An 18,045-nucleotide genomic window follows, 5' to 3' on the forward strand; every position below is an offset into this window, starting at 1 on the left:
CATTAACTACCCCAAATGGACAATATAACACAATTATTAAAGCTTTCTAGCCCACATAATGGCTCGGTTCTCCGCATATGACACTACACTGCAACCATTGAGTCACTACATCCTCATTAATGGGAAACAGACTCATCTCTACAGGGTTATTAATGACATTCTCGCTGTAATGGGTCGGACTGTAGGCTGTGCGAGGGTGTAGGCCTACTGCACTTTATGAATAATGAAAACATGACGTAAACAATGCGGTCCTGTATTGCAGCTCGGGCTCGAGGCTGGAGGCGGGCGCACCGAGGCGTGACGCGGCCGTGACGTAGCTTCAGTCGGGGATCTTTAATCCTCTGCCGCAGCAGCGCAGCCGGTAACCAGAGGAGGGGGTAGCTCGGTCGGACAGGAATGGACCGCACAGGCTAGGTTAGCCTACTCCTAGGCCGAAATAGCTCGGTGGATAGATAGAAGATAATATCACCGAGTAAAAGCAGAGATAACGACCAGGACGAGCTGTGAGCGCACAGGCCGGACCCCCTCCTCTCTGTCTACAGCCTATTCACAGACACTCTCCTATTAAAGAGACCTCAGTCAGAAACAGAGGGTAAATATATCTTTTAAACGCATATATTTGGTCAATTTTAAAGCAGAATTGTTGTCTTTCGCACGGCTGACGGATACTACGCCTCGTCCGGCCGGTTTTTCCTGCGGCCAGTCGCGTCCCGGTTCGCCCTTCGGCGGCGTCGCCTCGTCCGTCCCCGCTGTTCCTGTCAGCTGCTGCGCATCAGCAAAACATGCAGGATGAGCCTGTGGGGGTGACAGCCACGCAATTGCCCCCGTCAGCCGAGGAAAAGGACAGCAACAGCAGCAGCGCGGTCAGCAAATCCGGGAAGCAGCCGAACCAAAGCGACGGCAGCCGGCCGAGCTCCTTCACACCGGATTATAAGCATCTGAAGCAGAGGATAGCTCTCAGAGATCATTTCTGCCCGACGCAGTCTATCTGTGACCTTCAGCACAGACGAAAAACCCATCAGCACAGTGACTTCAGCCCCACTCGGTCGCCCCCACCCCAGGGACGGTTCGGTCACCTGCCGCAGCGGCAGCCCGAGCACCGCGCCGCTGCCGACCCCTGCGGCTCTCCAGTGGAGGAGGCTGAAGCTGATGCTGCGTCGCCATCGCCCACTTCCGTAAATCCACACAAGATCCAAATGGACTCCCCCATCGCCCACCATATAAATGGCAATGGCGGCAGCAGCACCGGCAACATGTTGTCCGGAGGTCTGAGCGCCGCTTTCCCGAACCTCCCCACCCAGGAGCTGCAGAGCGCCAGCGTAGGCTCGACCTCACCCTCCCTCCCCGGGTTCGGCACCCCGTGGTCCGTCCAGACCAGCTCCTCGCCCCCTCCCGCACCCAACTCCATCAACCCCATCCACGCCAACGCCATTAACCAGCTGCCCAGCACAGACTCTGACAACGGCTTCTACACAGGTATCCCCTCCTCCATCAACCCGGCCTTCTTCCAGAGTTTTTCGCCGGTGTCAGCTAATCCGTGCGCCGGGATTAACGTGCAGGGCTTCAGCGGTCCTTTCTCGCCCCAGATAAACGTCCCTCAGCAGGCGCAGAGCCGCAGGTCCCCGGTCAGCCCGCAGATGCATCCCCAGCAGGGCGCCTTCCTGCAGCAGAGGAACAACTACAACCAACATCAGGTGAGCTGCTGTAGGGCATACATCACATGAAGGTGACACAGGGGCTCCCCTGCCTCATTTATCCTCCTGTTAATTAGTGATCCCACATTTAATGGCCATTAACAGGCCTCAGCCCCACCACAGCTCCATCCTATATTCAAATCCAGATGTGATGTTCCTATCATTCAGTGTGAGGGCCGCCACTAGGATGTCCTCAGGTTAGGGAGCATCTTGTGATGAGATACAGCCTCAAGAGTTCAGAGTCTTTGAAGGATAAACAGTTTTTTTTTCCTCCATAATGCATTTGTCATGTCGTCTGCAGGGGGCTGAAGTCACTACTCTCGAGGCAGAGGGAGGGAGGGGTGATCAGGGGAACAAGGGAGCATCTCTGAATCTAGCTGTTGTTCTCTCCGGGAAGCTGGCAGTGGGATGCAGTCACATGGCGCCGGGCCATCCCTGTCTTGTGGTTCAGTCAGTGGGAATACAAAGGCTCACAGGCTTTTGGTGCCCTCAATGGATGTTTATTTGTGTGACATGAAGACGACTAGTGTAGTGTTGGTGTGCTGGTAGACAGTTGGGGGGGGGGGGAGCCCAGCCAGTAACAGAGAGGCTCACATGCAGGTTCAGCTTATGCAGTGGTGTTGGGGCCTGTAGGCATCAGGTTTCTCATGTGATTTGCACATTGGGTGTGTGTTTGCGATCATGTGTGTGTGTGTGGGACTGGGTGGTGCTGAAAGTGCTTCGACGTCGTTGCTGTTTCACCGACCTTTAACCCCTAGCTTTAAATATGCAAATATATTTACATAAAACCCCCAAAGACAGCCAGCCCTGTAGATCCCACCCTGTCATACGCACATCCAAATGATCAGAGCTGCAACGACTAGTCGACTAGTTGATGGAAAGAAAATAAGCTGGTAACTGTTTGATAATCGATTGAGTAGAAATGTCAAAGATTTGCTGGTTCCAGCTTGTTAGATGTGAGGATTTTACGCTTTTCTTTGTCATTTGTGAGAGGAAATGAAGAGTTTTTTGGGTTTTGGTCTGTTGGTTCGACTAAAGAAGCGTCTGGAAGACGTCACTCTGGGCCCGAGGAAAGTGTGACGAGCATTTTTCACAATTTTTGGACGTTTAATCAACTAAAATAATAGTTTATTAATCGTGAAAGTAATCAGCAGATTACTCGATAATGAAACGTTGCAGCCTTATTGAAAGGTGCACTGTGTAGAATTTTAATATCTACAATATTAATGAGGTAATAACACAAACGCTGACATATTTATTGTTAAACAAGCTGTTCTCAGAGGAAAATAAGGTCCCCAGAACACCGTTTGAAGCTAGAGAGGTGGCAGGGTCCGCCACATATAAACAAAGTAAAACAGTATGAATTGTGTTGTCCTTTAAGGTCAGTTTGTTTATTCAGTTTATTCAGTCATTAAGACAAAGACAGTTTGTTTGTTTAATTTGTTTAGGGATAATGATAAAGATCTTTCTCTTCTGATGTTAATGAAAATGTTTTCCCCCGAAACTGCACAGTGCACCTTTAAAGGAGACTCGTTTAATAAAATGCAGCCACATTGGTTTTCATTTTCTTTAACTGCACTGAGATTATCCTGTTTTTTTGACATTAATGAAACTGTTCTTCAAGCACACCATTGTCTGACGTCCCATCGCTGTTTCCAGCTGACACAAAGAGAAAAGGAATTTAGATTACTGAGTGTGTGTGTGTGTGTGTGAAACAGACGGTCGATTGTCCCCGTCGTAAGATTTTTCACGTGAAAGCACGCAGGATTAAGCCCACTGCGATTGGATGTATGATATGCTTAAGAGTTGACACGGGGTCCAGGTAGAGAGAGAGTGTGTGTAACTTACACTGGCCTGGTGTCGCAGCGCTCGGGATACTTAGTATTAGACTTAAAGCCCTAAATCTTCTTATCTACCCACCCGTTACAGGAGCAGATCAAGCTGGGCTGTGGCTGACAGGGACAGAAGACAGGATAGGATGAAATGGAAATAATATATAGATAGTAAAACACACAATATGATGTACATGTCCTTTTTTTGACATCTCATCTTCCCACACCGTCTGTCTGCAGCCCATGGTGAAGCCGTCTCCTTGGGGCGGTCACCAGGGGAATGGCTGGGGCTCCGGGGGGATGTCCTGGGGCCGGGACCACCGCAGAGGGAGTGGCATGGGTGTACCTGGCTCAGTCAGTCACGCCTCGCCCCTGAAGAAGCCCTTCTCGAGCAACGTCATCGCTCCTCCCAAGTTCCCACGCTCCGGAGGATCACTGGGGCCTAAGTCCTGGTTAGAGGAGAACATGTTTCGCACAGACAGCAACAGCAACACTTTGTTGCCCCTGCAGGTAAATGTTTTGGGTTGTTACTGCATGCGTTGCTGGTGTTGGTGGGTTTTGTAGAATAATTGGTTTTGGTTTTGTTCTTGTGTTTGCAAGTGGATGGGTTTTGTTTTTGTCTTTTTTTTGGCGTTACAGTGTGAGAATCAGTCACTTTAAAGATGGGAAAGTAACCTACATGAACCTGATCATTTGTTATAGATAGAGTACAAAGGGAGCGATGAGGAGGTGTGTGAGAACGAACTAAATCGAGATCCCTTGATGAAATAGAAACTAAGAGAGGATTAGAGAGACTGAAAGCTGAGGCGTCTGTAGACATACAGGGCGATGTGTAGATGTGAATTACCACAAAGGAGCCACCGTTGTTAGCATTTCAATCAGACGGGGGGAGTTTGGATTGATGTACTCTGCAGGTTTTACTAAAGGTGTAACACGGTGGGGGTTGGGCTGAATTAATTACAGGAAACTAACATCTTGTAGGTGAGATCTGCTGGAGTGTTTCAGGTAGCAAAGGCAGCTGAAGCTCTTCCTAAAGACCATCTTATTCCATGTTATCTTTACCAAGTTGTGTGTGTTTTAAGAAAATTGTTATGGAGGTCTATCAGCGGTTATTACATGCTGCTGGAGACTATAATTCGTTTCTCTTTCCTTCCACTGAAAGATAGATTTTCCCCATTTAGTCATGTTTTGGTCACATCTGTCTGACTCTTACAGCACATTAGTTTCTTTTTAAATTAGATTAATCAGTTATCGTGGTCAAAATAAGACTAAAACACTGACTTGTAACCATGGCTGACATCCACTGACATCCACTTTTGTGGTTTATTTGGTATTTGTAAAAATAGACTCCACATTAGACAATGCTCCCGAGAACATTCAGCATCACCATGTTAGGTCCTGTCTTCTTCTGAAGAACGGCCTGCGACGAGGACATCACATGGTGGTGATGAATGTGTGTGTCGGCACTATTTTTACATTTTTCTCATGTGCTTCTGTCCAGCACCTAGCTATCTGTTGTGTTTGGATGTTCGCCCTTCCTAAGACGTTTTCTTTCTTCTCTTTCTTTCTTTTGATGCGGTGGCAGTGAAGTGCAAATCACACAACACAACCGCTAAAGCAGAAAGCAAAGCAACATTAACTTTCTGCTGGAAATGGTCGGTAGCTTATATCGACAGGGACCGTTGCTGATTGGACGGAGCGCTGTACGTCTTCTTAACTGGACAGAAAGATGTTTTTTTTGCGGTTGTGTTTTGTGATTTGCACTTCAGGGCCACCATAATTTAATGCAGCTAACATATCAGCAAATTATTGTTTTGACATGTGCACGGCATACAAACAGAAGTGCACTGAGCCTGATTCATTTCACTTTCAAAGGTTCATATTTACACAACAACATAAACACACACGATACAGCAGACTAGTATCAAATAGAAACGAGTGTTTTACGGTCGTCTAAGTGGATAGCTTTTTTTCATTCGTCTGTAGTTTATCACTTCTGATACGACTTTTTACAGCATTTGCAGTCAGAATGAAGTGAGCAGTCAAAGGGTGGTGAGGCTGCATGTAAGACGCTTCCTCTGTTGTCACATAAGAATTAGTGCGCTGTCTGTTGCTGTACTCAGACTGCGCCGCAGCACCACAGAGTTCAGCTTGTCATGCAGATTTTAATGCTCAGAAAAATCCATTAAACTGAAAACTCTGTGAATAAATTACTGCGTGCGCCGCCACACGAAATGTCATTTTAATGACCTTGACCAGAAAACATATTCATTACTGTGACTCATTCGGACTAAAATAATGATATCACATAAATAATGGTGTCACTGAATACTACTGCTGTTGCTATGAGCTCAAATTATTAGTGATATCAGTGCCAAGAAGAACAACGCTTCCTATTCCAGGAAACGGGCCTGACTCCGTGGATTGTTAATTTCCATAAACAGTCTCAGACCCAGAATTTTTTAGATTCCAAGTCTTTTCCTTCCTTCCTTTCTGTTTAATGTTTGGCAGTCGGTGACACATCTCTGCTGTGTCACGTTTGAGACATCACGCAGAGGTGGGAAGATAAAGGGAGTCGCTTCTACTTTCACTAATGAAAGTAGTGAATGCATACAATCACCTGAAACACTGTATTCTTACAGAGAAAGAAAAAACCCACCTGAAACTATGATTCCCTCAGCTGTACTTTTAGCAAACAAGTCTTTTGACACACATTTCGATCTGATTGGTGGCTATTAAAGTCCTTTTTGTAAGAAAGTTGTTTTTTGAGTCTCAGTCCTAACTCGTCAAATGCTGATAATTTGGTCAGGGACCCGGCCAATAATCCCAAAGCACCAGTATTTGACAAGTTGGGAATGAGAATCTAAAATCAACTTTCTTACAAAGCGGACCTTTAAAGGGGAACTTCACAAATGTTGTATATCTGCAGTCCTCAGTCCTCCAGTGTAGTTATTTCCCTTCATGCTGTCGGCCGCTGGCTGTAGTCTTTGCGGTGTGTTCGAGTGCAGCTTTTTGGCTGAGACATGGGCAACGTGAGGCGACGCAGCAGCGAGCCATCGTCACCACAAGTTCTTTGGTGTCGGTTCTGTGTCTGGACCCTGACCCAGATCACCATGAATGACATTTTGTTGATGTGATGGCAAAAATATCAGAGAAAAATATTTCCAACCACTGAATAATTAAATCAAAATCATCTGCATGGCTACAGATACTATTTATGGAAAGAAAATAAATCTTTGGTTGAGCTCCTTTATACTATAACTCTGATTAGCAGTGGATGTAAAGTCAATTTCAATGTTTTTTCCAATGCTATGCAATCTAAGCATGTCTTCAACCTCTATTTTATGAGCTAATTTCTTTATTGTAATAAATAAACAAATGGGAAAGAAAGCTGAAGGCTTGTTAAGCAACCTACGCTCCGTCGCTATGAAAGTATGAAGACCTTTATGCTCCCACAGTGTTGGGTGTGGTGAGGCAGGTTAGCCACTCCCTGGTATGCTAGTCACCAGCATATTACCATATGAGTCTGTCATAGCTGCTCATTAAGGAGGACTATCTCACCGGCCTGCTGATGAGCTCATAACCTCCCTCTCAGCTCCTGGGTTTTGTTTCCGCTCACTCTCCGTCTGTCTGTGGGAAAGAGTCCAGAGATGTTGGGGGAATCCGTCCTGTCGGGCTGCTCACAAACACACCTCCAGACTGCCAAAGTAAATAAACACGAATGTTAATCCAAACGTGAGCTACTCACTCTCCTCAAATCTCCTACATGTTAAGCCAAATACCCACACTTTAGAGGCTTTATTGTTTGCGAGCCAAATCACGAAAGCGTGTTAGAAACATGTGTTTGTTTTTGTCTGATATCAAACTTCTCGCTTTCAGGACCGCACCAGGATGTACGACAGTCTGAACATGCACTCCCTGGAGAGCTCTCTGATTGACATCATGCGAGCTGAGCAGGATCCGATGAAAGGTAAGATTGCCTTTCCCTTTCTATCTGCGTCTGAGCGAGGTGGGGGGGGGTGAAAGGGAGGCGATCGTGTTCGGTTTTAGAGGAGGCCTGTCAGACGTCGTGGTGCAGCGAAGTGACAGGCCCATTTCTCTCGGAGCTGCGTTGTTTTTCCGCACACCAGCTTATTTTCTCCCCCGCTGAGGGCTTAATACTACTCTTGCCACCAGCTGCACATTTACATGACCTTCCAGCTCTGATCCTGCTGCTACTTAACCTGGGAAGCGCACAGGAGGAGGAGTAGGAAGGAGTGGAGGAGAGAGAAATGATGGTTCTTTGCTGTGAACGTCTGTAATAGGTTCCAGATGTTTTCTGACAGAGCAGGCGTGTGCGTATCACACATGACCTGGAATTTTTTTTTAACCAGGAGAGAAATTAAGAATAGAGATTTTAAATAGTCCTGGGTTTCTTTTGAATTATTCCTCATGGTTTGGCAGGAGTGTGACAGTGTCCCGGCCTCCCGGGCTCAGCTGCTGGTCATCAGAGGAGCAGTGTCAAATAACTGCTCTGTTCTTACCCTCCTCTCCTAAAGATGGCCGCCATCGGCTCATTTACAGCCTCACAAACCAGCTACGCTTTCACTTTAAACTGTGACCCAGTAATCACAACACTTTGCATATGTGTGGAGGCATCAAAAATCTCAGGACGGTTTGTTTAATTATTTGCGATCTCCGTTAAGATCCTATTAAAATCAGAACTCAACCTGTGCCTTCCTCTCTCGGGTGAGTTTCTTGTTTTTCCAGCCTGAGCAGATGGAGAGGACATGGGCCAGTGTGCACAGCAGAGAGAGGGGGATCTAGACTAATTTTAGATGTGATCGCACTGTGCATGACAGCCAAGAGAGGAGATGAGAGGGAAGGAGGGCTTGCGAGGGGTGGGCTCTGCCATTTATAGCACTGACACGGCTAACACAACAGTATCCCGACTAGCAGCTCCAAAATACAGGACCTCAGACACCAAAAACATTTCAGTGCTACAAGTTCATATTATTTTGTCAATTTTTGATATTGTCGTAAAAATTTAAATATTACACCTTTAACTTGTCTCTGAACAAAACGTTTTCCTATCTTAGAGATTGCAAATTGATCAAGGACAAAAATAGCCAGATGAAAATATTATATCCAATAGATTTTTTTAATTCTTGATTTATACTGATCGATAAAATGAGAGGAAAAGGCTGAAAAAATCCCCTACAGTATAAATTGACGTATTCAAATTGCTTGTTAACCCCAAAGATAATGTTTAGGCAACTAAAATGGGAACTAAATTAGTTGCAGATTAACGATAACAGATTGTTTCAGCTATAATCTCATTTCAGACTTTTAAATAGAATATTGTTTGGCCATATAAAATACTGAATTTAGAGTCAGGTTCTTACATCTGAACAGGAAGTTATGCTTTTTCCCCCTGTCTTACTGTATTATTGTCGATGAAAACAAAATGTTTCATTCTGCCAAATCTGGCTGTAATATCGACTCGGGGTATCTCTGAGGATATGGAGAGCTTTGTTCTTTTTGCTGATTGCGGCGCTCTCGGCAGACATGTGAGAAGGCTGTCGTAACACATTCACAGTCAGCCATTGTAGTTCTGTGTGCGTGTTTATGTGTCTGTGTGTGTTCTCGCCGCCATGTACACACATTGAGTTCGCCCTGTCCTCTCCATCTGCTCCGTGTCTCATCCCTATTTGTGTGTGTGTGTGTGTGTGTGTGTGTGTGTGTGCGTGTGCGTGTGTGTGTGTTTGTTTCTCATGTCAGGCCGTGTGGGATGCCCTAACCCCGGGGCTGACGGCCTACTCATGCTCAATGGTAATTATCTCTCAGCATCATCTCCCTCTGTTGTGTATTTTAAGTGTTTCCATCCAGCTGCTTTTATAACGAATTTAAAAATATGACACGCAGCTCTCAGATTAACACTGGAGACATGATGAGAACTGGAGACTCAGCTCAGTTACACTTTAGCCTCATTAGACACACTCACCAGACTCATTGAGGTGGGTCACATGAGGTAACATGTGGTAGGCCCCTCTGTTTGGATCAAGTGTCATTTGTCAGCCATTTGTAGTGTCTATAAACATCATCGTTTCTTCCGTTTTGTAACGTTACCATCACTGTAGCATTTTCAGATCACCCAATTGCCCCACAGCTCAAGGTCTACTATGCTAATGGTTTTGTGATGGCGCTCACGTGATTAAGAGTGTTATACAAAGTCACCTGAGGACTTTGAATGCACCACAAACATCCTGTCATTAAAATGTAAATTTTCAGCACCACTTAGAATAATTGAAGCCCTGCAGACTCCCGTGTGGACACAAATAAAATCTTGTTTTGTAACAGTCTCGATAGGACACGAATCTGGGTCAGACGGCATTGGCAAATAATTGCGAGCGTGCTGTTTCCTCCTGAGACCCAGCATCTATTTATCAGTCATTTAACTCTGTCCTGTGTCGGAGGCTCGTGTGCCTAAAGTTCAGACATGTTGCTGAGATGAGCCTTGTCGTCCCTGACAGAGGACATCAAGGGATTTTCAGTGATGTAACATGTGTGGAGTCGGACATTTGATTTTCCAAATGGCTTCCGTCAGATGTGTTATGGAAAGACAGAAAGTCGGGTTGTCTACGGGGCAGTTAAACGAGCTTTCAGAGCAGGGAAGGGATTTTGTTCACCCAGGAACTGCTTTTATACGTATCATCTGTAAAGACGACAGACATTTCTATATATACTGTAGTAAAAGACATGAAAAAACCTGTTCTGGGTCTCAGGAGGACGTAAGCTAAACTGTTACCAAGTAATAACAATTACATTCAGTGCTCTGTCTTGTGATCAACAGTTTATTTGACACTGACTGTGGATGCTTAGATAAAGAGTTCATGACATTACTGCAGATTAAAGTCCGTAAAGGTTACATGTTCTATTTAAAAAAAAATGTCTATGTAGCTGAAACCTGCACTCTGTACTTTTCCACATGCAGCCAGAGGCTATGGGAGACGTCGAGGTAAACTCAGCTTTCTACAACGTGTCTTATCTCTTGTGGCGTGTTGTCGTGTGGCATGCTCTGTTGCTTGAATGGATACCAAACTGAGGTCTTAAGTCTGGAGTCCGACTTCAAATTGTGTTTAAATACAGGTGTTGTTAAACAATCATTGAGTTAAATCTAACAAATTATTGTTGAATATTAAAACTACAAAGACAAAAAAATTACAATACAAACAATTGTATTGTTTTAGTATCCAGACATGCAAGGGTTTCAAGTTTGGTCACATTTATCTGAAGTGCTGTGGCAGTTTTACCTCTGCTCTATGGACCCCCAAAGTCAGTATAAATATTCAATATATTCATTGTATTCATTGTTATTTCCCCTTTTTCCAAAAGTCTGTTTTTATTTCAAAATAAAGAGCAGCTAGAGCAGCAACAATGCTGACGTTATCCTGAATCAACCAACTCAAGGTTGGTGCTGTAAATAAATGCAGCACGCGGACACCTTATCTACATGTCTTTAGCTTTTAAGCCTTAGCTTAACATGGCTGCATATGCTAACTACTGTACCTAACTTGTTAACCTTTCAGCTTATGGAAGCGAGAAGGAAGTGTTAGCTGTATGAGCTAGCTGCTGTTGGCTTCTGTTTTTTGGTTTCATTTATATATGTCTAAAAATTCATGTGACTATTTGTTTTATAATGACTCATTTATTTTGAACACTTTGGGGCTCCATACCGCTCAGCGATGTTATTAACAGCTCTGTTCCTCACAGCCTGCTTTTCCACACCTGCTTTATTTACCACACCGCTCCGAGCCGAGCAAGTGATTCCTCACTTTGAGCTGGTGCTTTGTCTCACAACCACCCGGCGTCAAACTGCAGTAAAAGCAGAAATATATTGACAGCCTCTTCTTTGCATTCGTCCTTGCCATGGCAGAGATATGGGATTCCATAAAGGAGAGGCAGATACTTAAAAAGAAAAACATGTTTGTGATTTGCGTTTGGGCTTGTGTGTGTTTGTGTTAACGCCGGATGTATGCTTGTAGCCTTAACTGCCTTTTTTTCCTCCACCAGGCCGCTCCTCCCTCTTCCCTATTGATGACAATCTCCTCGATGATGGCCACGGCAACCAGGGTGTCCCAGGAGTTCTTGGCCCTAACTGTTACCCCCACCAGAATGGGGAGCGCATCGAGCGCTTCTCCCGTAAGGTGTTCGTGGGAGGTTTGCCCCCTGACATAGATGAAGGTGAGGACAACAACACATCCTTCAGGATTACCTTACACTGCTGGTTCTGCTATTCTACAATCTTCCTTTTCTTAACTTCACCTGTCTGTTGTCCCCCTCAGATGAAATAACCTCAAGTTTCCGCCGTTTTGGTCACCTGGTGGTGGACTGGCCACACAAAGCAGAGAGCAAATCCTACTTTCCACCTAAAGGTATCGACAAAAGCAGAAAGCCTCCATATTAAACACACATTTATGGCTACAAAACTTGGATGCCGTGAAGCTCTGATGCTTATAAAAAAGGCGACAGTGAATACTGATAACATTCATTATATATAGTCTGACTTCTCACACTGAGGCTGTGGATGTATGTTTCCTAGGATACGCATTCCTGCTGTTCCAGGAGGAGAGCTCGGTGCAGGCTCTGATCGAAGCCTGCATGGAGGAGGACGGGAAGCTCTACCTGTGTGTCTCCAGCCCCACCATCAAGGACAAACCTGTGAGTCCAGCAGCAGCAGCAGCAGCAGCAGCTCCTTCATAAGGAGAAAATGAATGTAAAGTAACATTTTTCTTTGACTCCAGGTGCAAATCCGACCTTGGAACCTGAGCGACAGTGACTTTGTGATGGACGGTTCTCAGCCCCTCGATCCACGCAAGACCATCTTCGTGGGAGGCGTCCCCCGTCCCCTGAGAGCGAGTAAGTACACATCCTTTGTTTCTTCTTGAGTTCCATGTCAGTTTAAGTAGATTCAGACTTGACGATCATCTTCTCCCCCACTCCTTCTCACCCCCTCTGGTGTAACTTCCTCACATCCTCCCACACCCTTTCTTCTTGCTTTCAATCGTCTAATTATTTTCTTTTCACCCATGACTAGTTGAGCTGGCCATGATTATGGATCGTCTCTACGGCGGAGTGTGCTACGCGGGGATCGACACCGACCCAGAGCTCAAGTACCCCAAGGGTGCGGGTCGAGTGGCCTTCTCCAATCAGCAGAGTTACATCGCCGCCATCAGCGCGAGATTCGTCCAGCTGCAGCACGGAGACATTGACAAGCGGGTAGAGCCTCCACTTCATTAACAAATCCCAAATTTTTCATCAAGTGTGTACGTATCATTCATCATTAGGATGTGTAATTCACGCGGTTTGTGAACGCAAGTGTGCTTGTGTGTGTGTGGCAGCAGCAGCTTGTTGCCATGGTGAGCAAAAGATTATTAGGGCTGATTGAATTAGCTTCCTCCCCCGTCTCTGCTGCTACAAGCTGTGGCCTTTCATCACCGTGCGCATTATGTCTTGTACTGTGTGAATTTATGCACATCCTCTCTGAAACGTGTGCACGCAGGTGGAGGTGAAGCCCTACGTCCTGGATGATCAGCTGTGCGACGAGTGTCAGGGTGCACGCTGTGGAGGGAAGTTCGCGCCCTTTTTCTGCGCTAACGTCACCTGTCTGCAGTACTACTGCGAGTTCTGCTGGGCCAACATCCACTCCCGCGCCGGCCGAGAGTTTCACAAGCCCCTGGTGAAGGAGGGAGCCGACCGTCCACGGCAGATTCACTTCCGCTGGAACTAGAGACGCGACCACAGCCGTGGTGACACAGTCCGAGGGAAGGGAAACGAAACACTGGTTCACAGGAAGAAGAGCATCGCTCTGCCTCTCCTGCTCTCCTAAGCTATCAGTATAACCGAGTACGTAACACTATACAGTATATACTATATATATCTATATATCTTTTGTAGCAGCCAAACACCACAAGCCTCAGTTTTTCACCAAAACCCCCCTCACATCTCAGGCTCTGACAACTCTACAACTCTTTTGTGGTACTTTCATCTTTTCTAAGAGGAGATTTAAAAAGAGATTGATTTTTGTAGGTTTTTTTATTATTAATTATTATTATTATTATTATTTTTGTATGTGAGATTTAAAGTAGATATGGGAATGTTTTTGCATGGGGGCAGCTTGTCTGTCTGTTTGTCTGCTGCTAGCCACCCTACAGTGCGTGTAGTGCACACTTGTTTCTGGGAAATCCTTGATTCTCTAATGTCGACGCCTGCCCCGGGTCTTTAACCAAAGGTAGCAAAAAGATAGGAACCACACAAATTGACACATTTTCTTCTGCCGCTAAACAAAACGGTTGTTTTCTAACGTTACCACGGGCTCTTTCTTCGTGTTAAAGGGTTTATTAAAGTTCAAAAAGACGATAGGGTTATTTCTGCGCTCATACTGACCCATAGAGTGATACCTCAAAACACTAAATCTGGTTTCTTGCTAACTGTATTCAACATTTATACTTAACAAGCTATTTTAGAAGCTTTGCTGCTATATATACATATATATGAATAAATGTGTAGGTATTATATTTAATGCCATTTATAAACCAGAATCATGTAAAATGAAATGCAGTATGCACTCGACCACTAATGGCCCCCATTGCCGTGGAAAGTGCATGTTATGACAATAGGCTTAGTTACACAAATAACATATTTATAGTTAGATGTGAGAAAAAAAAACAAACCACTGAAATCATAACTAAAGACGTACAAGTCTCGTAGCATGACCATCTATTACAGATGCCTAAGAGGGAAAAAAAATCAGACAAAGCTAAATAAGACAAAAAAAAAGAAACATATTTAAACTTGCATGCGTTGATGTTTATCTGTTGTTTGATCCGTTTACATGATACAAAAAGTGATATTGGTTCTCCTGTAGACTTAGTGGACGCCATCATCTTGTGACACGTGATGGCTCGTACGGCAAAAAAAAAAAAAAAAACTGTCGAGAAGCAGAGTGGTGTTCAGTGGTTTGTGTTTGTGTCGTCCCTTGTGCCGTGTGACTGTTTTCTAGCGTAGACTGAGGCTCTAGTTTAGTAACCAACAGATTTAACGTAGAGGAGAATTGAAAACATCCGAATCACTCCTGCCTTCACCCTTCCTACTCCACATCTTTGTATGGCTCCAAAGGTTCATCTGATACGACAACGCCCCTCCCAGACCAAACGCAAACAGACTTGATCGGCTTGGATCGAAAAGGAAGAGTTCACTCAGAAATGAAAATTCACTCGTTATCTACCTACCCCTGTGCCGATGGAAAGTCAGGTGAAGTTTCATAGGCCGCAAAACAGTGTGGCAGCGTCCCGAGTTGATTTGAAAAAGACACACCCACCTATTTTGAAGCCAAAATCTTCACTGTAGTCGCTAAGCTTAAAACCGTTAGCATGAGCTCAGAGCGAAGAGGATGCATGAGCTGGAAACAACTGCAGTGAAGAGTGCACACAACATCTCACGTGCTTCTCTCTCTCTGTTGAATCATCCAGGAAAAGAAACACACTCAAACCTTTTTTCTATATTCTAGCGCCATTGAAAAAAGCTAGGAAATCACTGAATTTTCTTTCTTGGGGCAAACTTATCCTTTAACTGCGAAAAGTCTGAAGGTCATGTTAAGAAGCATCCTCTGAACATTTTGTAATGACTTTCACGCCGTGTGGCTGCGGCTCTGTGAATCGACAAATGGTCCCTCGGCGTGCTAAAGATGAAACTCTCCTCTCTTTGTTTTGTTCGTCTGTTTCCGCCGTGACCCTTGAATTACTCTTAAAAAAAACAAAAAAAAAAAACACAATTTAGGGACAATCTTTCTGTGAGGACGGTGGCCCAGCCGTCCGTCTGGTACTGTAAAAGTGTGTCGTGTCGTCGTGGTTTTTGTGCTCCACGCCCTCCGTGTGTGCTCCTCGGTATCGGTGTTCAGGCGTCAAGTGTGTACTGTCACTAAACCTTAATGAAACTAAGTTCATTCACTCATGGTTGAGTCGTATAACTGAATTTGTTTGTGTCAACTACTTACCCATCACTGGCCCTTCAATATGTTTTTTATAATATATATATTATGCACTACTTTTCTATATCTCCCCCCACTCATTTGATTTCTCCTCCACCCCGTACACTTTAAGTGATTTCAGTGCAGTTTCCCCCGAAAACCTCCACCTATTTATAATCCTACAGATGATTTATTAAATTTTTATTTTTTCATGATTGCTTATTTACGACGTAGCGTGAAGCAGTGGTGGTCTTAAGTTATCTATATCCTGTATGCGTAGAGCAGAACAAAATCTGATATGTTCTAATATATTCTAATGTAGTCTGGATGTTGTGAGGACGTGACGGAGGTGAGAGTTAAAGAGCAAGCTCCCGTCATCCCACCCCACCCCGTGGCTTTAGTTCTCATGATGCGAACATGTTTGAATATCGTCACCTGTAACACTTGACTCGTGCTGTTTTTGTGAGGTTCTATTTTCTATGTTGAACACTGTTACTTTGTTCTGTATGTGTCTTTGTTTTTGTAAAAATCATATTTATTTCACTATTTTTGTAGACAAAAAAAAAAAAAAACCTATTTGATTTTGATTGTATTTTTCTATTTGAATAGGACTATTATACGATTTATTTACCCCACCCCTCCCCCCTCCTGTGCTAATTATGTCCACACGTTCTGTTCGGAGACGAAGAATCGCGTCATCAGTAACACAAACATCAAAGTTTTGATACACAGTTGATTCTTATTTTGATACACTTGACACATTTCATTTGAAGGAAGGAAACATGAAGGTTTTATTATATTCTTGGAAGACACTTGAGATTCTCCCCTGTCGCATCGAGGCCCCGGCTGCCTGTCCTCGTAGATGCTCTGAAACTTGAATATAACACATTTTGAAAGGCTGACTAACCTCGAATCTGTGTTGTGATGTGCAATACTGTTTCTAATGTTTGTATAAAAGTAAGAACTACAGTGTAAACCTTTTTAATGCAGATTTATTTTTTTCATTGCATATTTTGCAGATTTCTGATCCACAGTGTCATTTTTTACTGTCAGAAAAAATAAAACCCCGTTTTTTCATTGCAACTATTTTTAAATCCAGATATCTTTGTACTGATGTAAATGATTGTAGTTATTTTGGATAGTGTTTTGCTAACAAAAGGAGAGACTTTTTCATGCATATTTCTATTTCGTTTCATCTTGTTTTATCCCACGTTTTATTTTATTTAATAGTAGCAGAATTCTTGGAATAATTTTTTTTTTTTCATATTTAAATGTCATGGTATTATTTTGTATTTTTATGTGGAAATACACTATATATAAATTTAAAAATGCTAATTGCTAAGATATTATTTCGAGTTTAATTATTTTTAAAGCTAAATATTTGTAATTTTATTGTTAAAGTGACTAATTTCTAAATCAGAGTTTGTGTATAGATTCACAAAAGTGGTTTATGAGGTGTTTGGATTGTAATTATTACTGAATGGTTCTTTGATATGCAAAATGAATATCATGGTTATTTTTATTTTTGTTGGTTTTGTATTTAAATGGGGTGTTGATTACAATCTTTTTTTTTTTCTCTTTCACTTCCTGAATAAAGACCCGTTCTGTTTGGACACCACACGGCTGCTACTGCTGCTTTGAAGACAACTCAGAAAATAATTAGTAAAAGTAGGATAATAACATCATGATACAACATAAATACTTACTTTTTAATCAAATTTTTACTTAAGCTTCCCTGTGTTAGGGAAATCTGCTTCAGATTTTTTAAAGCATTTTACTAAGTCAGTGCAAATCAGTGGTGGAATATAAGTCAGTACTGAAAGTAACATTTTTAGGGATTTGTACTTGTGGGTATGGGTATTTCAAAGTACTTGCACACTGTGGTTTTGCTACTTTTACTTAGTAAAGGTTCTAAATTATCCCACCACTGACACAAATTTACATTATAATCAATTTCTTGGACCTATTATGATTATTTAATTCCTTATAGTATACATAAGAATATATAAGTACATGAAGATTTGCAACCACCGCACAAAACATCATGCAAAGGTTAATAAACAGCTGAAAAAATAACTGAATTACAATAAATGGTCATGATAATATATCAATTTATTTTGGAGACATATTTTTAGATAGTATCTATAAAGGTGACCTCAACTTAATTGTGTGTGGCAGGGAATACACAGCACGACAAATAAAACAAATATCCAACCTCCACACATCAGTTCTGGTTCCATCTAGGGGCGAGTGTCAGAAACACAAGTGAGATCAACACTGAGGTCAACAAGGCTTCTGCCATTTATCAATATGACTTTTGGAACAACGGCTTTATTCTGCAGGATCCAAGCTGCTGACTTCTACACCGGGTGTCGCATACTTAAGGAGTCTTCATCCCATGACATAATGGAGCCGATTCTGTGCGCACAAACTGTGCCTGTTTTCCTTGGGAAGTTTATGAGGCAGAGAGAAGGGAGTGGATTAGGGCTGGGAGGAGGGAGGAGGCAGGGAG

At 43.5% G+C, this 18,045-nt stretch overlaps 1 protein-coding gene across 4 annotated transcripts; it reads left to right on the forward strand.

Moving 5' to 3' along the window:
* Nucleotides 1–337: 337 nt before the first annotated feature.
* Nucleotides 338–18,004, forward strand: cpeb2 (cytoplasmic polyadenylation element binding protein 2). 4 transcript variants are annotated; one of them, XR_014622788.1, is made up of 12 exons: nt 338–1,694; nt 3,767–4,036; nt 7,406–7,496; nt 9,287–9,337; nt 10,500–10,523; nt 11,579–11,749; nt 11,851–11,940; nt 12,108–12,226; nt 12,310–12,424; nt 12,603–12,784; nt 13,068–13,411; nt 17,131–18,004. XR_014622788.1 is itself a non-coding variant. In XM_084355574.1 (11 exons), exons 1-11 carry the CDS (start codon nt 783–785, stop codon nt 13,293–13,295), a joined length of 2,253 nt encoding a protein of 750 aa, XP_084211700.1. In that variant the 5' UTR covers nt 338–782; the 3' UTR covers nt 13,296–17,151. The 4 variants fall into 4 exon arrangements, 3 of the variants coding, with proteins under 3 accessions (XP_084211700.1, XP_084211701.1, XP_084211702.1); XM_084355574.1 differs by having other exon boundaries at nt 13,068–17,151; XM_084355575.1 differs by lacking the exon at nt 10,500–10,523 and having other exon boundaries at nt 13,068–17,151.
* Nucleotides 18,005–18,045: the final 41 nt, after the last annotated feature.

Source organism: Pagrus pagrus, assembly GCF_965226575.1.
Source record: "Pagrus pagrus genome assembly, chromosome: 6".
Classification (NCBI taxonomy): Eukaryota; Metazoa; Chordata; class Actinopteri; order Spariformes; family Sparidae; genus Pagrus; species Pagrus pagrus.

Excerpts from the sequence above, each read along its gene's own strand:
- cpeb2 (XM_084355574.1), top strand. The coding sequence starts at position 783 with ATGCAGGATGAGCCTGTGGGGGTGACAGCCACGCAATTGCCCCCGTCA. Across the intron at positions 9,338-10,499 it reads CGGCCTACTCATGCTCAATG|CCAGAGGCTATGGGAGACGT; the intron begins GTAATTATCTCT and ends TTCCACATGCAG. Across the intron at positions 12,425-12,602 it reads CCCCCGTCCCCTGAGAGCGA|TTGAGCTGGCCATGATTATG; the intron begins GTAAGTACACAT and ends ACCCATGACTAG.